Here is a 14722-nt window from a genome sequence, read left to right on the forward strand (position 1 = left end):
TTATTTTTGGGACAGAGAGAGACAGAGCATGAACGGGGGAGGGGCAGAGAGAGAGGGAGACACAGAATCGGAAACAGGCTCCAGGCTCCGAGCCATCAGCCCAGAGCCCGACGCGGGGCTCGAACTCACGGACCGCGAGATCGTGACCTGGCTGAAGTCGGGCGCTCGACCGACTGCGCCACCCAGGCGCCCCTCCCTAGGTACCTTTTAAACTGGCCGTTCAGAATTGAGCCTACAAAAAATGAGTGGCCCCTGCCCCAGCCACGTTATCAGTAAGGGGCGTATGGCACCCTGCAGTCTCTCTTCTCTCTCCTGATCTGGGATAGAGAACTGCCCTCCCCCTGCTCGCTGCACCCCTGTTCCAGGATCTGTAAGTAACAAATCTTTTGACTTCCTTTGTGTGAGTGTACTGAAACTGTGCCTTCCCCAAAGCAGCCCTGGGGTTTTCACGTCCCCAGAGTGGGAGCTCAGATGCCAAGTTACCTGCGGACTCCGTGTGGGTGGCTTGTGCACCCTGATGTAGACAGTCATAAACTGCACGTTTTTATTTAAGAGAGAGCGCGTGCGCAAGTGAGTGAGGAGAGAGAGAGAATCCCACGAGGGGCAGAGAGAAGCGGGGCTTGTGCTCACCCGAGGTGGGGCCCAAACTCACAAACCGTGAGATCATGACCTGAGCCAAAGTCAGATGCTTAACCTACTGAGCCACCCAGGCGTCCTAAGCTGCATGTTACTGACACACCACCTCCGGTTTCCAGCCCTTGCTGCCCTGGGAGGGTTTTAGAGGAGGGGGGCGTGTTTGGAGAAACACAGTCCTCTTCCTCCTGCAGCCCCCTCCCCTCCCCCTCACAAGTGTCCTACCCTTGGTGCCCACTCCTGCTTCCCCCCTCTTTACCCTCACACATCGAATCCCATTTTGGCATCTGCTTTCTCAGAGGGCTGTCCTCTGAGCGCATCCTGGCTCTCCTCCTCCGTGTCCAAATAAACCCTCAGAAGAGAACTGAAATTCCTTCACGACCGACCAGGAATAGTGCCATAGGATTGACCTTGATGTGGCTCTTCCCAGGGTACCTGGACTCAGACCTTCCACTCAAAGAAATGGCCAGTGACAGCAGGATTTCAGATGAAGGAAAGCATTTTGAGGTTCCCAAAGCCCAGACTCTGCCCCCGGGACATAAAGCAGGAGCCACAGAGGCATGCATACCCGGGCCGAGTCTAAAAATCATGTGGTCTTTATTGTGATGATGGCAGTTTCCTAGGAGAAGCAAACGTGGGGTGTTGGGAGTGGCAACACAAGCCACTCTAGAACCATCTTTACCCTTCCCCTGTCCTCAGCCAAACAGGCCGAAGGAGGTCCCAGCCCCAGACTCCAGCCCAGGGAGGGGCTATGGGAGTGGGGTCAGGGTCAAAAGACACACAGAGCCCAGTGACTGTCAAGGCAATTTGGGCGGAAGGCAGAGAAGGGGCCCCTGCGCAGCCCCAAGTACCCCAACACAGAGCGGAGGGGAATTAGCCTGGGGCCTGGAGTGTGCAATCCTCAGATCCCAGCCTTAGGGTCCCCCTAGAAAGGGGTGAAGGAGGGGTGGGGGTGCTAGTCCTGAGGCTGATCTGAGCACCGAGCCCCAGCCCACAGCGCCAGAGGCCAGGAGAGCCCAAAGGGTTGGTGAACATCAGTGGGGTCTGGGCTGTGCCTGGGGGCGGGGGGGGGGGGGGGGCAGGACCACCAGTGGGTGTGGGAGCCAATAGGCACAATAGGCACGTGAGGGCTGCTGCATGGAGCAGAGTCCCAGAGAGCCCCCTGCTGCTTGTGGGGATTAGGACAGCTCCTGGGAGAGGAGTCTGGAGGCAGCCTTGCTCTGTGCCAGTCGAGGCCAAGTTCCAGAACAGCGGGACCAGCCGCTGAAGGGTGTAGGGTGAGCCACATGAGGGTCAGGAGGTCATCCTCCAAGACAGGAGTCGGCAGGGCTGCTGGCCCAGCCAGGAGCCCAGGGTCACCTTATTTGCAGTACTCCTTCCTGAACTCTGGAAGCCAAGGGGGACAGGTGGGGTAAACACAAGGCAGACATCCAGCAGGACCGCCCAGGGACTCCTGGCCCCCCCCCCCCGCCCCGGGGGGGGTGGGGGGGTGGGTGTTGGCTAGTGAGCGTGGGTGAGGTGAGGTACGAGCCCCGCCCTCCTAGCCACTCACCTTTGTCCAAGTCAATGTACTTGGCGGGCAGTGGGCTGTGGGCCAGCTCAGCCCTCTCCTTCAGGATGTTGTTTTTGTAATCTGGTGTAGGCAAAGAGCAGGCTGAGCCTCCTCGCCCCGCCCCCCGGGGGCTGTGCTTCCCCTGGCCCAGGCCTGGAGCCACAGTCGGTCTTGGTTCTGGGGCCCCCCTCACCTAGCTGGATATCCTCACTCCTGTAAAGAGCCTGGTCTCCTGTGGCCACAGCAAACTCTGCTATGTTCACATCCTTCCTGGAGGTGCGAGGGTGGGGGGTGGTTAGAGCAGGCGGTGGGGGGGAGGGGGGTTCTGGTCCCCAGGAGAGCCTGGAGGGGACACTCACCCCTTTGGCTTCCCTGACTTCTTGTCGGAGTATTCGTAGCCTGGGGAGGGAGACTCGAGTTGGGTGCAGTCTCGCCCCCTCCCCAGCTCCCTAGGCCCTGAGGGGCCTTCCCATCCCCACCGCACCCCACATCCCGCTTCTGGTCGGGAAAGGCTTGCTGGCTCTGGCCTCACCCCTGCGCCGGAGAGCCCCAGCTCACCTCCGCGGCGGCGCTGGCGGGTGGCCAGGATGACGGCGATGAACAGCAGAATGAAGAGGAGCAGCGTGGCCAGCACGTAGCCCAGCTGCTGGAAGAAGTGGGCCCGGCCCTCGGGGACGATGACGTTGATGACGCTGCGGCCGCGCACCAGCGTGGGATCTGCACGGGGCCGTGTACGGGGAAGGCGTCAGGGAGCGCGCGGCATGACCCGCCGAGCGTGCACCGGGTCCGGGTCCCGGGAAGGGACAGCCGGCCGCGGCCCACGGTGGGGGGGGTGGGACCTACCCCCCCCCCCTCGCCAGACACCCAGGGCCCGGGGTCGGGGCGGGGAGGGGCCACGCGGCACCTGGGCCAGGGGCACCGCTGTGGCTGGAACCGTTGCCCGGCGAGTCCCGCGGGGGCGGCTCAGCGACCGGCTCGGTGACCGTCAGGTGGAAGATGCGGCGCTCGTGCAGGCCGCAGTAGTGGTGGTGCAGGTGGCAGGAGTAGGTGCCCTCGTCGGCGGGCTCCAGCGGCTCGATGCGCAGCGAGAAGTCGCCGCGCGCGAAGGCGTCCGCCCCCACCGCCACGCGGTCGCGCAGGAAGGGTGGCGCGTAGGCGCGGCGCTCACCCGAGGCGTACAGGTCCAGCAGGCGGTCGGCGCGGTCGTGCGGCACCCCGGGCGGCTGCCGGTCCCAGTGCACCACCTGCTGCGCCTCCTCCAGGTGCCGGTCGGTCCACACGTGCGCCCGGTTCACGCAGGTCAGCAGCGCGGGCGCGCCGCGCTCCACCACCAGCACCTCCTTCTCGCCGTCCCAGTGCGCGCCGGCCGCCCGGGCTGGGGGTGCGGGTGCGGGTCAGCGCGCGCGGGCGGGGAGGGGGCCGGCGGGGGGCGCGGGCGGGGGGGGGGGGGCGGGCGCACTCACGGTTGTCCGTGACCTGGAGGCGTATGGCCAGGGTCTCGTACAGGTGGCAGTAGTGGTGGTGCAGGTTGCAGGTGTACAGCCCCTCGTCGGCCTCCTCCACCGCTGCGGAGCCGAGAGAAAACGCAGCGGTGGGGTGCGCGGCCGGCCCGCGCCCCCGCGGCCCCTGCGGCCCCCGCCGCGCGCCCCAGGCTCCTTACCGCGGATGAGCAGCGAGAAATTGCCGTCGTGGAAGGCGGAGAGCGGCAGCAGGAGGCGGCCGCGGTCGCGCGGCTCGTACACGCGCTGCTCGCCCGCGGAGTACATGTCTACGAGCCGGCGAGCGGGGCCGCCGCCCGGGCCGCCGCTGAGGTCCCAGTGGACCACGCGCTGGCGGTCGTGCAGCCGGTCCTGGGTCCACACCATTCTCGGGCTCTGGCAGCGCAGCACCGCCAGGGCGCCGGCCGCCCAGCTCACGGTGGACTCGGACACCACGGAGCTGGCGGCTGGCGCGGGCCCCGAGGGCACTGGTGGGGAGGAGGAGTCAGGGGGAGGGAAGGACCCGAGGGGATGGTATAGGGTGGGTCTGGCACGAGGGAGGGGGCGGTCACTAACCTGAGGACAGAAGCACAGCAGAGCCTAGAAGAAGAGGAGAGTCACACTGGGGGAGGGGGAGCGCAACCCGAACCTTTACACCCCCCCCCCACCCCCACCCCCGTCATCGACCCGGCCCAGGGCCGTCACACTTGGATCCCTGCGTCCCTCTATAGTCCCTGCCAGGTGGGTGTTAATGAACACCTGCCTCACAGGTGGGGATAAAGTCAGGAGGGCCAGGCCAAGGGGGCAGAGGGGGGGTCTCCTTTAGCCCCGCATGACGGAGGCACCCCTCCCACGGCCCCCCCACCCAGTCCTCCCAGCCACCTCCCTGGGCTGCGGCACAGCACTTGCCCTTCTGGGGCTGGACGGTGGGGCCGGCTCTGGAGTGTGTGTGTGTGTGTGACCAACAGCCCCCCACAGGAATGGTGGCCACTGTCACCATCACTGCAGCAAGGCCCCCAGAGCACCAAAGCCTGATACCCGAGCTGGTTTGGGGGGGGGGAGGGCTCCTGCACGTTCATATCCCACGTGGTAGGTGCACCTGCCGAGGGCCATGCCACTCGAGCCCTCGAGGGTTCTCAGACAGCTGGGAGCCCTGCCCCGCACCCAGTTCTCAGGGTCGGAGCCCCCTCAGCCTTTCCGAAGGGCAGAGGTCCAAAGCACGAGCGGCTGGACCGTCCGCACCCCACCAGCAAGTTCCTGCTCCAGAGATGGGCTGAGCGCCCGGGACCAGGAGGAATGTGCCGGGTCAGCAGGCCAGCCCAGGAGGCGGGCTCAGGGGGCCTGGGAGCCAGGGGGGGTCTGGAACAGACCCTGTGAGCCGCACCACTCCCAGGCCCCCTAAATCCCCAACCTACTCCTTTTCTGGCCACTGGGAGAAGTGCAGACCTGAGGAGCTTCCTGGAAGAGTGGGGTGCAGGAGGGACCCCAGCGAGAGGCGCCCACCACCTCAGCGTCTGGCTCCCTAATCCGTGTGAGGGAAAGTTCTGGTGGAGATCCAACATAAATCCTCACACCCTCCTGGGTCCTGGGGGGCCCTTATCCTGGCAAGCTACTCCCTCGAGGCCCCCCAGACCAGCCCCTTCCCGGCAGGGTGGGAGTGTCCCACCCCTCTGCACTCAAGCTCAGACCGGAGGCTTTGCCCAGAATGGAAACTCCCGAAGACCCGCCTGTGCTCCCACTCTGGACCCTCACCCACCCCGCACTCACTCTGCAGAAGCAACAGTTCCCAGAGCAGGACTTGAGACCGCAGCTCCATGGCGCCCGCCTGGCCCGCCTGCCTGGCTTTGTCTCACTTCTGCTCCAACTCTCCAGAAAAACAGCCCGGCCCCCTCCCCCTCCTTAGCACCCGCCATGACATCACGGAGCCCTGGGCCGGGTCGACAGTCTGCAGACCGCCCCCTCTGGCTCTAGCTGGCCCCTAGTTTTCCCCGAATCCTGGTCTGGCCTGGTGGGGAGGGGTAGGAGCATGGTCACTGTGTCCGACAAGGTGAGGGGAATCTGAGCAGCCATCCGGCCTGGGGATGGCTCGGGCCCTGGGAGGATGGGGGGGCAGTAGCCCAGCCCTTAGAGGGGCAGGAGGGCTGAGGGCATGGCCCGAATGCTGTGGGGGCGGCTGTGACCTAAGAGGCCCTTCTGGGGCTGCTGCAGAGCTGGGGTTCTGGGGCGTACTTCACCTCCCTTCCACCTCTGTAGGCGGACCCTGGCCCAGGGGGTTCCCCTACGTGGACAGCCTGGCCGTCCCCTCCGCGCCTGCTGTGGCGTTCCAGGCATCCTGGGGCTTGGGGACCCCCAAGGAGCCCCAGCTGCCAGACCCACAGCTCTTCCCCTTAGCCTCCTGGGGGGGAGGGGGCGCTGCACATATTCACCCGTAAACCGAAGAGAACAGGAACACCAGCCCAGGAGCTTCAGGACAGCACAGTGGGCCCTGCTCTGGGTCAGAGGAGCCTGCCAGGGCATGAGGGTGGGGACCCTGAGGACTGAGCGCCCAGCGTTTGAGCAGCCCCTCCCCCCTGGCCTGGACACCCCCTGCCCCCCCCCCCATCTGCCCACCATCAAGGGCAGACCTTGGTGTCCCTGAAACCAAACCCTGGCTAAGATGCTCCCTGGAGCACCTCCTCCTTGCCCAGAGTGGGGGCGGGGGGGGGGGGTGCTGGGAGCCTGCCCCCCGGAAAGCACAAATTTGAAGCTCTGGGAAAAATTACCAAGTCACGTAAACACATGCAAAATAACAGAGCACACACTGTGTACCAAACCCACTCTTTCTAGTTAAGCAAACCTCAAAAAGGAAAAAAAGGAAGAAAAAATCCAAACGACCGCAAAAACTCCACAGTGCATTTTTTAGACTGCCCATTTGAATAGAATTATGGTCACGGGCATCAGTTCCTGGTGGCTGGCATCTCACCCTTGAACCCTGTCCTGGTCCCCAAGTCCTCAGAGTAGCAAGAAACCCAGCCCAACCAGACTCTTAGGCTCCAGGTCAGCGGGGGAGACTGCCACTGCCACGGAGGGAGTGAGGGCCACGACAAGGGGGAGCGGCCACGAGGGTGTGAAGAGGGCCCCCCCAACCCAGACCTAATGAACCCATTTCCTCAGCAAGACCCAGGCCCCGGGGGGGGGGGTTGGAGCCCCTTTTCCAAACTGGAATCAGAGCTTGTCCTGGCCCCAGCCCCTCCCTGGGCCTTTCATTCTGGAAAAACAAGCCCGCCTGGCTAGCCTTGAGGCCTGGCCTCTCCTCCTGTTTTTTTAACTGGTTTATATTAGCTGGTGACCTCCCTTCTCTGGGCCCCGCCCATGTCTCCCCATCTCTGTCCCCCATTCCCGCCTCTGTCTGCTGGGCTGCCTCTCCCCCACGGAGGGAAGATGTCCAGGCAGTGCTGGAGGGAGACAGAAGTGGCCCAGGGCTGGTCCCTCTGTCTGGGAGGGGACAAGGGGGTAGGGGGCAGCTCCAGCCCTGAGCCGGGAGCCTGTGGGCGCCCTCCTGTTCCCAACAGGTTCCCTGGCCTCAGGCCCTGCACACTGAGGTCCAGCGGGGCCCTCGAGGTCTGGACTCAGCCCTCAGCTCGGCCCAAGTGCAGAAGTCTGAGGGGGCCGCCCCTGGGGGGGAAGCTGACCCCCCACGCACCCTGGGCAAGAAGGGACAGAGGCAGTGGAGGGCTGCAAACCCCTTTCCCCGCCCTCTCTGCTTGAGGCCAGCAAAACCAAAGTCAGCGGCAAAGGGCCGCTGCCCACCCCTCCACCCCCGCTCTTGGCAGGAAATAGCCACAGATGAGAGCAGAGAGCCCGCAGGCCACGTGCCCCTCCCCCGGCAGAGGCTTGAGGCCTCCTGCTCCTTCACAAGTGCCTGTGGTTGCTCATTTCCCGGTGTCGCCCGCACTCCGTTTTCCCTCGGGAAGGGAACCGACCAGGACAAAGCAAACCCACGGACATCACCTTGTCCCACCCTGAACTCTGGCCAATCCCCCAGCCAGCCCAGAGGCCCAGACCCACCGCCCCTCTCCTCCTCGGAGGCGTGGCTGGACGAGGCCGGGGTCAGTCACTCAGCCTGACAGAGTCAGCTTCTGCCTCTTCCTCCCGAGGACTCAGACATTCCAGGCAGCCGGGCTCACTGGGAGGAGAAACCACAGGCACTCAGAGACGCCACCAGCCACAACCAGACACAGAGACACGTGCTCACACCCACCAATAATGTCACGCAACAAATATTTGCTGAGCGCCTACTGTGTGCCAGGGCACTGCGAGTTGCCGGAGGGAGGCAGACGGACGGCAGGTCCGCCCGCTGACAAATAAGGTTGTTTTCGTCTCTGGGAGAAGTGCTGTCTGGAGACGAAAACGGGGCAGGGTCTTCCTCCGTGGGACTGACCGGGATGGCCTCTGAGGGAGGGACACCCACAGGTAAATGTCCTTCCAGGCGGGCGGCGCCTGGGGAACCACCTCCCGGGGGAGAGAGCAGCGCCTCGCACAGGGAGGTCCGTGAGGGCTGCAGTCTGGCTCTCGTGGGGGGGCCCGCAGGGTCTAGGTGAGGAGGGTGTGGTCCAGACGGCTCAGGGCTGGGAGGATTGACGTGAACACACAAGGAAAACAGCCCTGCCGGGGCCAGGTGGTGTGCCGAGCCGTGAGGTTCGCTCCCCCCGTGTCCTGTCTCCCTCAGCGGGGGCAGGAGCGGCGACAAGGCTGGAAGAGTCCTTTGCACCCACGTGACAACATGCTGGGATGTCACTGTCTGCCCTTGGAGGGGACCGCGGGGCTGCCCCCAGGCAACCAGCCGAGAAGAAAACGGACCTCAGTCCTGCAGCGTCCCCGGAGTGAGCGCGGGGGAGGACGCCGAGGGCCCAGAAGCCACGTATCCGGGCGTGTGGGCCATGTGACGAGCCTCCTGTGCCACGCCGCTAACCTGTGGCCGTGCGCGGTACAGCACTGGACGGCCAAGGCAGCGGGCTCCCGGCACAGAGCGGGGGCAGGGCCTAGGGCAGCACGAGGCACAAGTTTCACGAGGAAAAGCAACTGGTGTCCGGTCCGGGACTGGCCGCTGGCCGCAGGGACGGTGCGGGCAGACCCCGAGGCTGCTCGGGAGCTGCGTCCACGCGTGAGCGACGCAAGCTCTCCCGGCGCCACGGCCGGCCTCTGCCGGTTCTGACCAGCTCCGGGGAGGGGCCGCTTGCACGTGCGCTGGTCCCTCCCCCCGAGGCGCAGCGGTTTGCCACACGGTCGCGTCTCACGCCACGAGGGCGCGTCCCTCAGGAGAGCCGGTGACCCCGAGGAACAGACCGTGAGCTGCCTTCTCGTGAGGACCGTGGGCCGGGTGGCCCATCAGGACGGGGCTGGGACGTCGTCCAGGCATCGAGACACCGTGATCTGAAAATACGAACTATGGACATACAGAAACCTTCAGGGACCAGCCAACGCTTTCGTCCCGAGAAAATGTCAAGCGACCAGGGCCACAGATTTTACCAGTCACGGTCGGCCCCCCGATCAGCGGTTTCCTGGCGTGGCATCGTTAGTGGGGTGCTGTCCTCGCTCGGCTTCCTCGGTCTGTGGCGGCCCTGCCAACCAGCCGAGGATGCGCAGAAGCCTATTTATTCTATGGTTTGTAAGCCTCGGGCTCCTGGGCCACGTCCGTAAACGGCGTCTCCTGTCGTGCTGGAGTCATTTCTGTACTGTCCTCACAGGCCATCGGTTTTGAAGCCAGGAACCAAGAGCCGATGATCTGGTTCTAGCGGATTCGGCCTGCGGCGCCTCTGACTGTGGGGGTGACCTCCGCCTGCGAGATCCCCATGTCCCCCCGCACCTCCAGCAAGCCGGGAAGGGACGCTCTGTCCTTGGGGACAGCTGGGCGGGCAGGCTGCGGAGTGGCCTCCGGGCCAGCGTCCTGAGAGGCCCCACGGAGCGTTGCTCCCGCACACAGTGTGTGTCCCGGCTCCTCGAGGACATGGTTGCTTCCCGTGCCCAACCGAGGGCAATAAATCTGCCTTTAAATGTGACATGGCCACCACCATCCCGTCCCCCAGGACAGGCCATGGGGCCACGCACGCGAGCCCCGTGCACATCTCCGCTCCGCACTGGGTGTCGGGCTCTCCCGTGTGTCCGGCTGGGCTGGGTGGGCCGGTGGCGTCGTGCCCACGACACACGGTCCCTCGGCCATCCTGAAGCCTTGACTCGACCACAGCGATCTTCCTGGAGGGCTCTCAACAGGGACACCGGCGCCCGCCTCCCTCTGCATTGCCCGCCGTGGGCTCCGCAGCCTGGGGGGCTCCCATCACTGCGTGTGCCCAGCACCCCCACCTGCACCCGCAGCCGGGGCCGCCGCTCACTCTGCTTCGTCATGGGGACCTGGGACTAAGCTGAATGTGTTCCCAGGCCATCTGCTTTGAGCTTCGGTGCGGACCGGCCTGACACTGGAAGGAGAGGCCCCAAAGAGGCTGGGTCTGGATGAGAGGGATGCTCTTCCTCATCCAGAGAGGAAGCAACTGGTGCGGAGGGGCCCCGGAGCCCTGAGGCGGCCCCCGGGGACAGCGTGGCACGTGTCCCCGGCTGTGGTCATGTGACAGCTTGTCCAAGGAGGCTGTTTCGTACGGCATCGCCAGCCAAGAGTCCCTGAAGCAGCCTGTCATAAACGGGCCCTCTTGATCTTTCTTGCAGAAAAATCCGTGTCGGATTCGCAGTTGGCAGCAGGGGAGTATGAGGAGAGCAGGAAGCTTCGCAGCTGGCGGGGCGGCCGGCGCATCCGAAGGTCAGAGAGCGGAGCCCGTCTTCAGCTGTAACGTACCTTCCAAGGATTTGATCAACAATCGCTCTGAGAGCAAGGACCGGTGACAAGCTTGGAGGGCACGAGAAACTGCCGGGGGCTTTCTGCTCACCTCACGGGGTCCTGATTGCCACTGACGGGCAAGGGCACCAAAACACGCTGACCGTGCGGTCCTACCCGTGGGCGTGAACACGCGACGTTGCTCAAACGTAGCAATAATGATGGCATTCCTTTTTTTTTTTTTTTTAATTTTTAAATCTATTTATTTTTTTGTTTTTATTTTTATTTTTTTAGTGTTTTATTTATTTTTGAGAAAGAGAAAGACAGAGCATGAGCGGGGGAGGGGCAGCGAGAGAGAGACACAGAATCCGAAGCAGGCTCCAGGCTCTGAGCTGTCAGTGCAGAGCCTGACGCGGGGCTCGAACCCACGAACCGTGAGATCATGACCTGAGCCCAAGTCGGACACTTAACCGACGGAGCCGCCCAGGCGCCCCATTTTGTCTTTATCATGTACACACTTTCTCAGTTTAACAACATTCCTTTACCTTTGTGTGAGTGCACGGACACAAACACTTATATTGTAGATAACATATTTAAACTGTCAGCTTCAGGTTATCTGCACTCAAGTGCGTACGCAACACAGCACAGATACCACATTGACTTCACCATCCGAAGAACACATAATGCGAAAAGAACAAATGTTTTTATATTGTGATCACTGTTTTGTAGCCTCGTGCATAACAAACCACCTTAAAACTACAACATGAGGCTGAGTAGGGGGCCCAGGCGGTTTCTTAAGAGCAAGAGAGCCCTGCTGTACGTTACCGTGATGGTGCGTAAGTGACACTGTGTGTTTACCGAGACCCAAGGAACCACACAGTTCCCAGTGAACCTCAAGACAGACACATTTTTAAAAACTCGTCTAGGAAGTTGGGAGAATCGGAAAGTGACAGAAACAAGCAAGCAAAGGACATTAGGAGGGAAAGGAGCTCAGTGGAGGGGGAGGGGCGGAGGTGGGGGAGGGGAGGGGAGGGCCTGGGGGTGGGCAGCGCTGGCCTAAGTCAAGGTCAGAGTCTGCACTACCACACGAGAGGAAGTGCACACAGCCCCGCCCTCGAGCCGACAGAGCTGTCCCCTGCGGGTTAGGGTCAGGGTTATCCGTTCCGACGTGTACAATGAGGCAAGCGGGTGGTGGCGGCCGGTGGCGGCCAGGTCCATCACTACTTGGGGGTTAAGGAGAGGAGGCTACAATGAGCCGTGTGGCCACGGATTACTGCCGGAGACGCCTGTATCAGCTCATGTCCCGAGCGGTGTGCACACAGGTGCATATGTGAAGCATAGAGCTGTGTCTACACGTGGGTCAGTACACATACTCGCATTTTCTAGCTCTGCATTCGGGAGGCAGCAAGCCCACCCCTTAGATCCTGGTCCCTAAGGCCATTTTCCAACAAAGGAATCGGGGTTCCCTGAAGAAATGGCTTATTTTAGGACTGGGGGAGGAAACACACGAGATAAGCCTGGAGAACCCGTGGTGCCAAAAAGCAAGCAAGTGCTAACGAACAAACAAGAATGATGGGGTGTGTCAAAGGGCACAGGAGCCAAAGCTGGGACCGGTGTGGCAAGAAAGTCAGTCAAGTTTGCTGCATCGTCATCCAAATAGAAAGACAACATCCCCGCGTCCATGCTGATTAAATAAAGGCAGGAGAGTTCCAGATCATTTATTCGGCCAAAGCAGAAAGTAGCTTGCAGCGGCCCAGCCCTCACCACACGGCGTGGTGCGGGAGGGATCTGACTGTGTCCGTGATCTTCTGCTCACGGTTCTGCGGGTCAGGAATTCCGGCAGGACAGCTTGTCTGCCCCACGTGGCGCTGGGTGGGATGGTGCGGCTGGGGCTGGAGGGTCCAGACGGCTTCGTTCTGGCACCTGGGGCCTCAGAGGGGGCATCGGCTGGATCTTCTCTCCACGGGGCCCCGTCTCTCTCTACGTGGCCCTCTCTGTCCGTGGGGCCCCTTCTCTCCGCTCACCTGGTTCTCAGCAACCTAGCCCAGGCCTCCTTCCACTGACGGAAGCTGCCGGGCCCCCAAGGCCCAAGCTCGGCAGCTTCCACGCTGGGGCCAGAGCAGGTCACGCGGAGGGAGGCAGACGCCACTTTCAGTAGAACGAGCAGCAGAGTCACGATGCCCAGCGGCATGTGTGCAGGGAAGGGGACACTGTTGTGACATCGTCAAAGATAATGTACCACGGGACGTGAGAGATACGTGGCATAATGAAGTGCAAATAATTCAGAGCACTGGCGTTTCCAAGAAGACATGTTTAATGATAGAGAGCACTTATTTTCATAGGATATAAACATACATGTGTACGTTTACATGACCTTAAAGAAATAGCAAGTTTTATTTATTTTGAGAAAGAGAGAGAGAGAGAGCAGGGGAGGGGCAAAGAGAGAGACACACACAGAATCCGAAGCAGGTTCCAGGCTCCAAGCTGTCAGCACAGAGCCCGACCCGGGGCTCGAACTCACAGACCTTGAGATCATGACCTGAGCCGAAGTTGGCCACTTAAACCAACTGAGCCACCCAGGCACCCCCAGGACATACTTATAATGAAAATTATTTGGGGGGGGCCTGGGTGGCTCAGTCGGCTAAGCGTCCGACTCCTGATTTCAGCTCAGGTCATGACCTCGCGGGTTTGTGAGTTTGAGCCCTGCATCGGGCTCTGCGCTGATAACGGGGAGCCTGCTTGGGATTCTCTGTCCCCGCTCTCTCTGCCCCTCCTTCACTCTCTCTCTCTCAAAATAAAAAAAATAAATAAATAAATCTAAAAGCCACCAATTTGAAGTTATGACCACAAATACCGAAAGAATCATCTAAGGGGCTACAGCGGCCTCCGGGCAGGTGGTGTGGTAGTTTCCATAAGCACCGTTGAACTATTGAACTACTCAGGCACAGACGAGCATAACCTCCGTAAAGAGATTTTAAAATTAAATTTTAGAGTCAGGCAGACGGGCAGCTGAGTCATGGATGCTTCTCCACCACCTGTAGGCAAGTTGACCCCTGTACTTGGGTCCTCGGAAAACAGGCGCGTCACGGGTCTGCTGTGAAAGGAAGTCACTCCTGTCAAGGACCAGCACGACACCTGTGGTGCGGGGAATCCACTCACGTGCCAACTCTTCCCACTCGTTTTTATGCATTTTTACCTTTCTTAATGTTTTGTTGGAGAGAGAGAGAGAGAGGAGGAGGGAGGGAGCACAATCGGGGGAGGGGCAGAGAGCGAAGGAGACAGAATTCAAAGCAGACTCCACACTGTCAGCACAAAGCCATTCGTGGGGCCCAAACCCAAGAACCGTGAGATAGTGACCTGAGCCAAAGTCAGACACTCAACCGACTGAGTCACCCAGGCGCCCCCTACTAATTTTTAAAAACACATGATCCCTACTGTATGATCTATCTCCCACGCACCCTCAGAAGGACGTGGTCCAGGAGAAGGGAGGAAACCTGGTAAGAGGGGAACGTGGCGTCCCCAAAGGGGTCCCAGACAGAGGCGCCAGGAGGGTGGCTCCATGCGAACAATTCCTTGAGGGCTTTGGGCCAAACTGAGACTTTAGGTAAATAGAAAAACACGCAAAAACAAAACCGGACAAGAAATAGCGGCACGAGAAAGGAAACGTGGTCTTGCCGAGTCGAGGGGCCGCGCGAGTGCTGGGAGGCTGGGTCGCAGCCGCACCGGGAGGCGCAGGAATGCGGGGCCGTGGGTGCCCTTCCGTGACGGCCTCGGGGCGGGTGAGGCAGTGGGCGCCGCTTTGTCCTCAGCTGGGTACGACAGCTTCACCCGCAGCTACAATCTTACTGGGCTGTGGGTGTTGGGGTGGCCGTGACACAGGGCGGAGCAGCCAGCGGGACAGAGTTAATTCTCCAAGGGAGGAGAGGGGCCGGACGTCAAGCGAAATGTTGGCTCCGAGCTTCTGTAGGGCTGGGCCTTTTAAGGGGTTTTAAGGGTGTGAGAAGGTTGCCTGGCTGTGCCCTTGGGGTGTGTGTGGAGGGGGCCGACTCCGGTCCAGAGGACAGCAAGAGATGGCAGTTTTCTCCAGGGCTGTGTCCTGGGCTGTGTCCTTCTCCAGGACTCTGTCCTGGGCGGTGTCCTTCTCCAGGGGCTCTGTCCTGGGCGGTGTCCTTCTCCAGGGTCTATGTCCTCGGCTGTGTCCTTCTCTAGGGGCTCTGTCCTGGGCTGTATCCTTCTCCAGGGTCTATGTCCTGTGCT

General features: G+C 61.7%; 1 protein-coding gene and 1 long non-coding RNA gene across 3 annotated transcripts; one reads left to right on the plus strand and one right to left on the minus strand.

Moving 5' to 3' along the window:
- Positions 1 to 1208: 1208 nt before the first annotated feature.
- On the minus strand, positions 1209 to 5543 carry MXRA8 (matrix remodeling associated 8). Of its 2 annotated transcripts, XM_045475231.1 has the most exons (10): positions 5431 to 5543; positions 4240 to 4263; positions 3846 to 4151; positions 3649 to 3750; positions 3090 to 3560; positions 2744 to 2902; positions 2545 to 2584; positions 2379 to 2455; positions 2186 to 2266; positions 1209 to 2019 (listed from the first exon to the last, which is right to left on the minus strand). In XM_045475231.1, exons 1-10 carry the CDS (start codon positions 5477 to 5479, stop codon positions 1994 to 1996), a joined length of 1335 nt encoding a protein of 444 aa, XP_045331187.1. In that variant the 5' UTR covers positions 5480 to 5543; the 3' UTR covers positions 1209 to 1993. The 2 variants fall into 2 exon arrangements, with proteins under 2 accessions (XP_045331187.1, XP_045331188.1); XM_045475232.1 differs by lacking the exon at positions 2186 to 2266.
- Positions 5544 to 6331: 788 nt separating this feature from the next.
- LOC123597014 lies at positions 6332 to 10706 on the plus strand. Its single transcript, XR_006711917.1, has 2 exons — positions 6332 to 8115; positions 10360 to 10706. It is a non-coding gene; the product is annotated as an uncharacterized LOC123597014 (long non-coding RNA).
- Positions 10707 to 14722: the final 4016 nt, after the last annotated feature.

This window comes from Leopardus geoffroyi, chromosome C1 (genome assembly GCF_018350155.1).
Source record: "Leopardus geoffroyi isolate Oge1 chromosome C1, O.geoffroyi_Oge1_pat1.0, whole genome shotgun sequence".
Lineage (NCBI taxonomy): Eukaryota > Metazoa > Chordata > Mammalia > Carnivora > Felidae > Leopardus > Leopardus geoffroyi.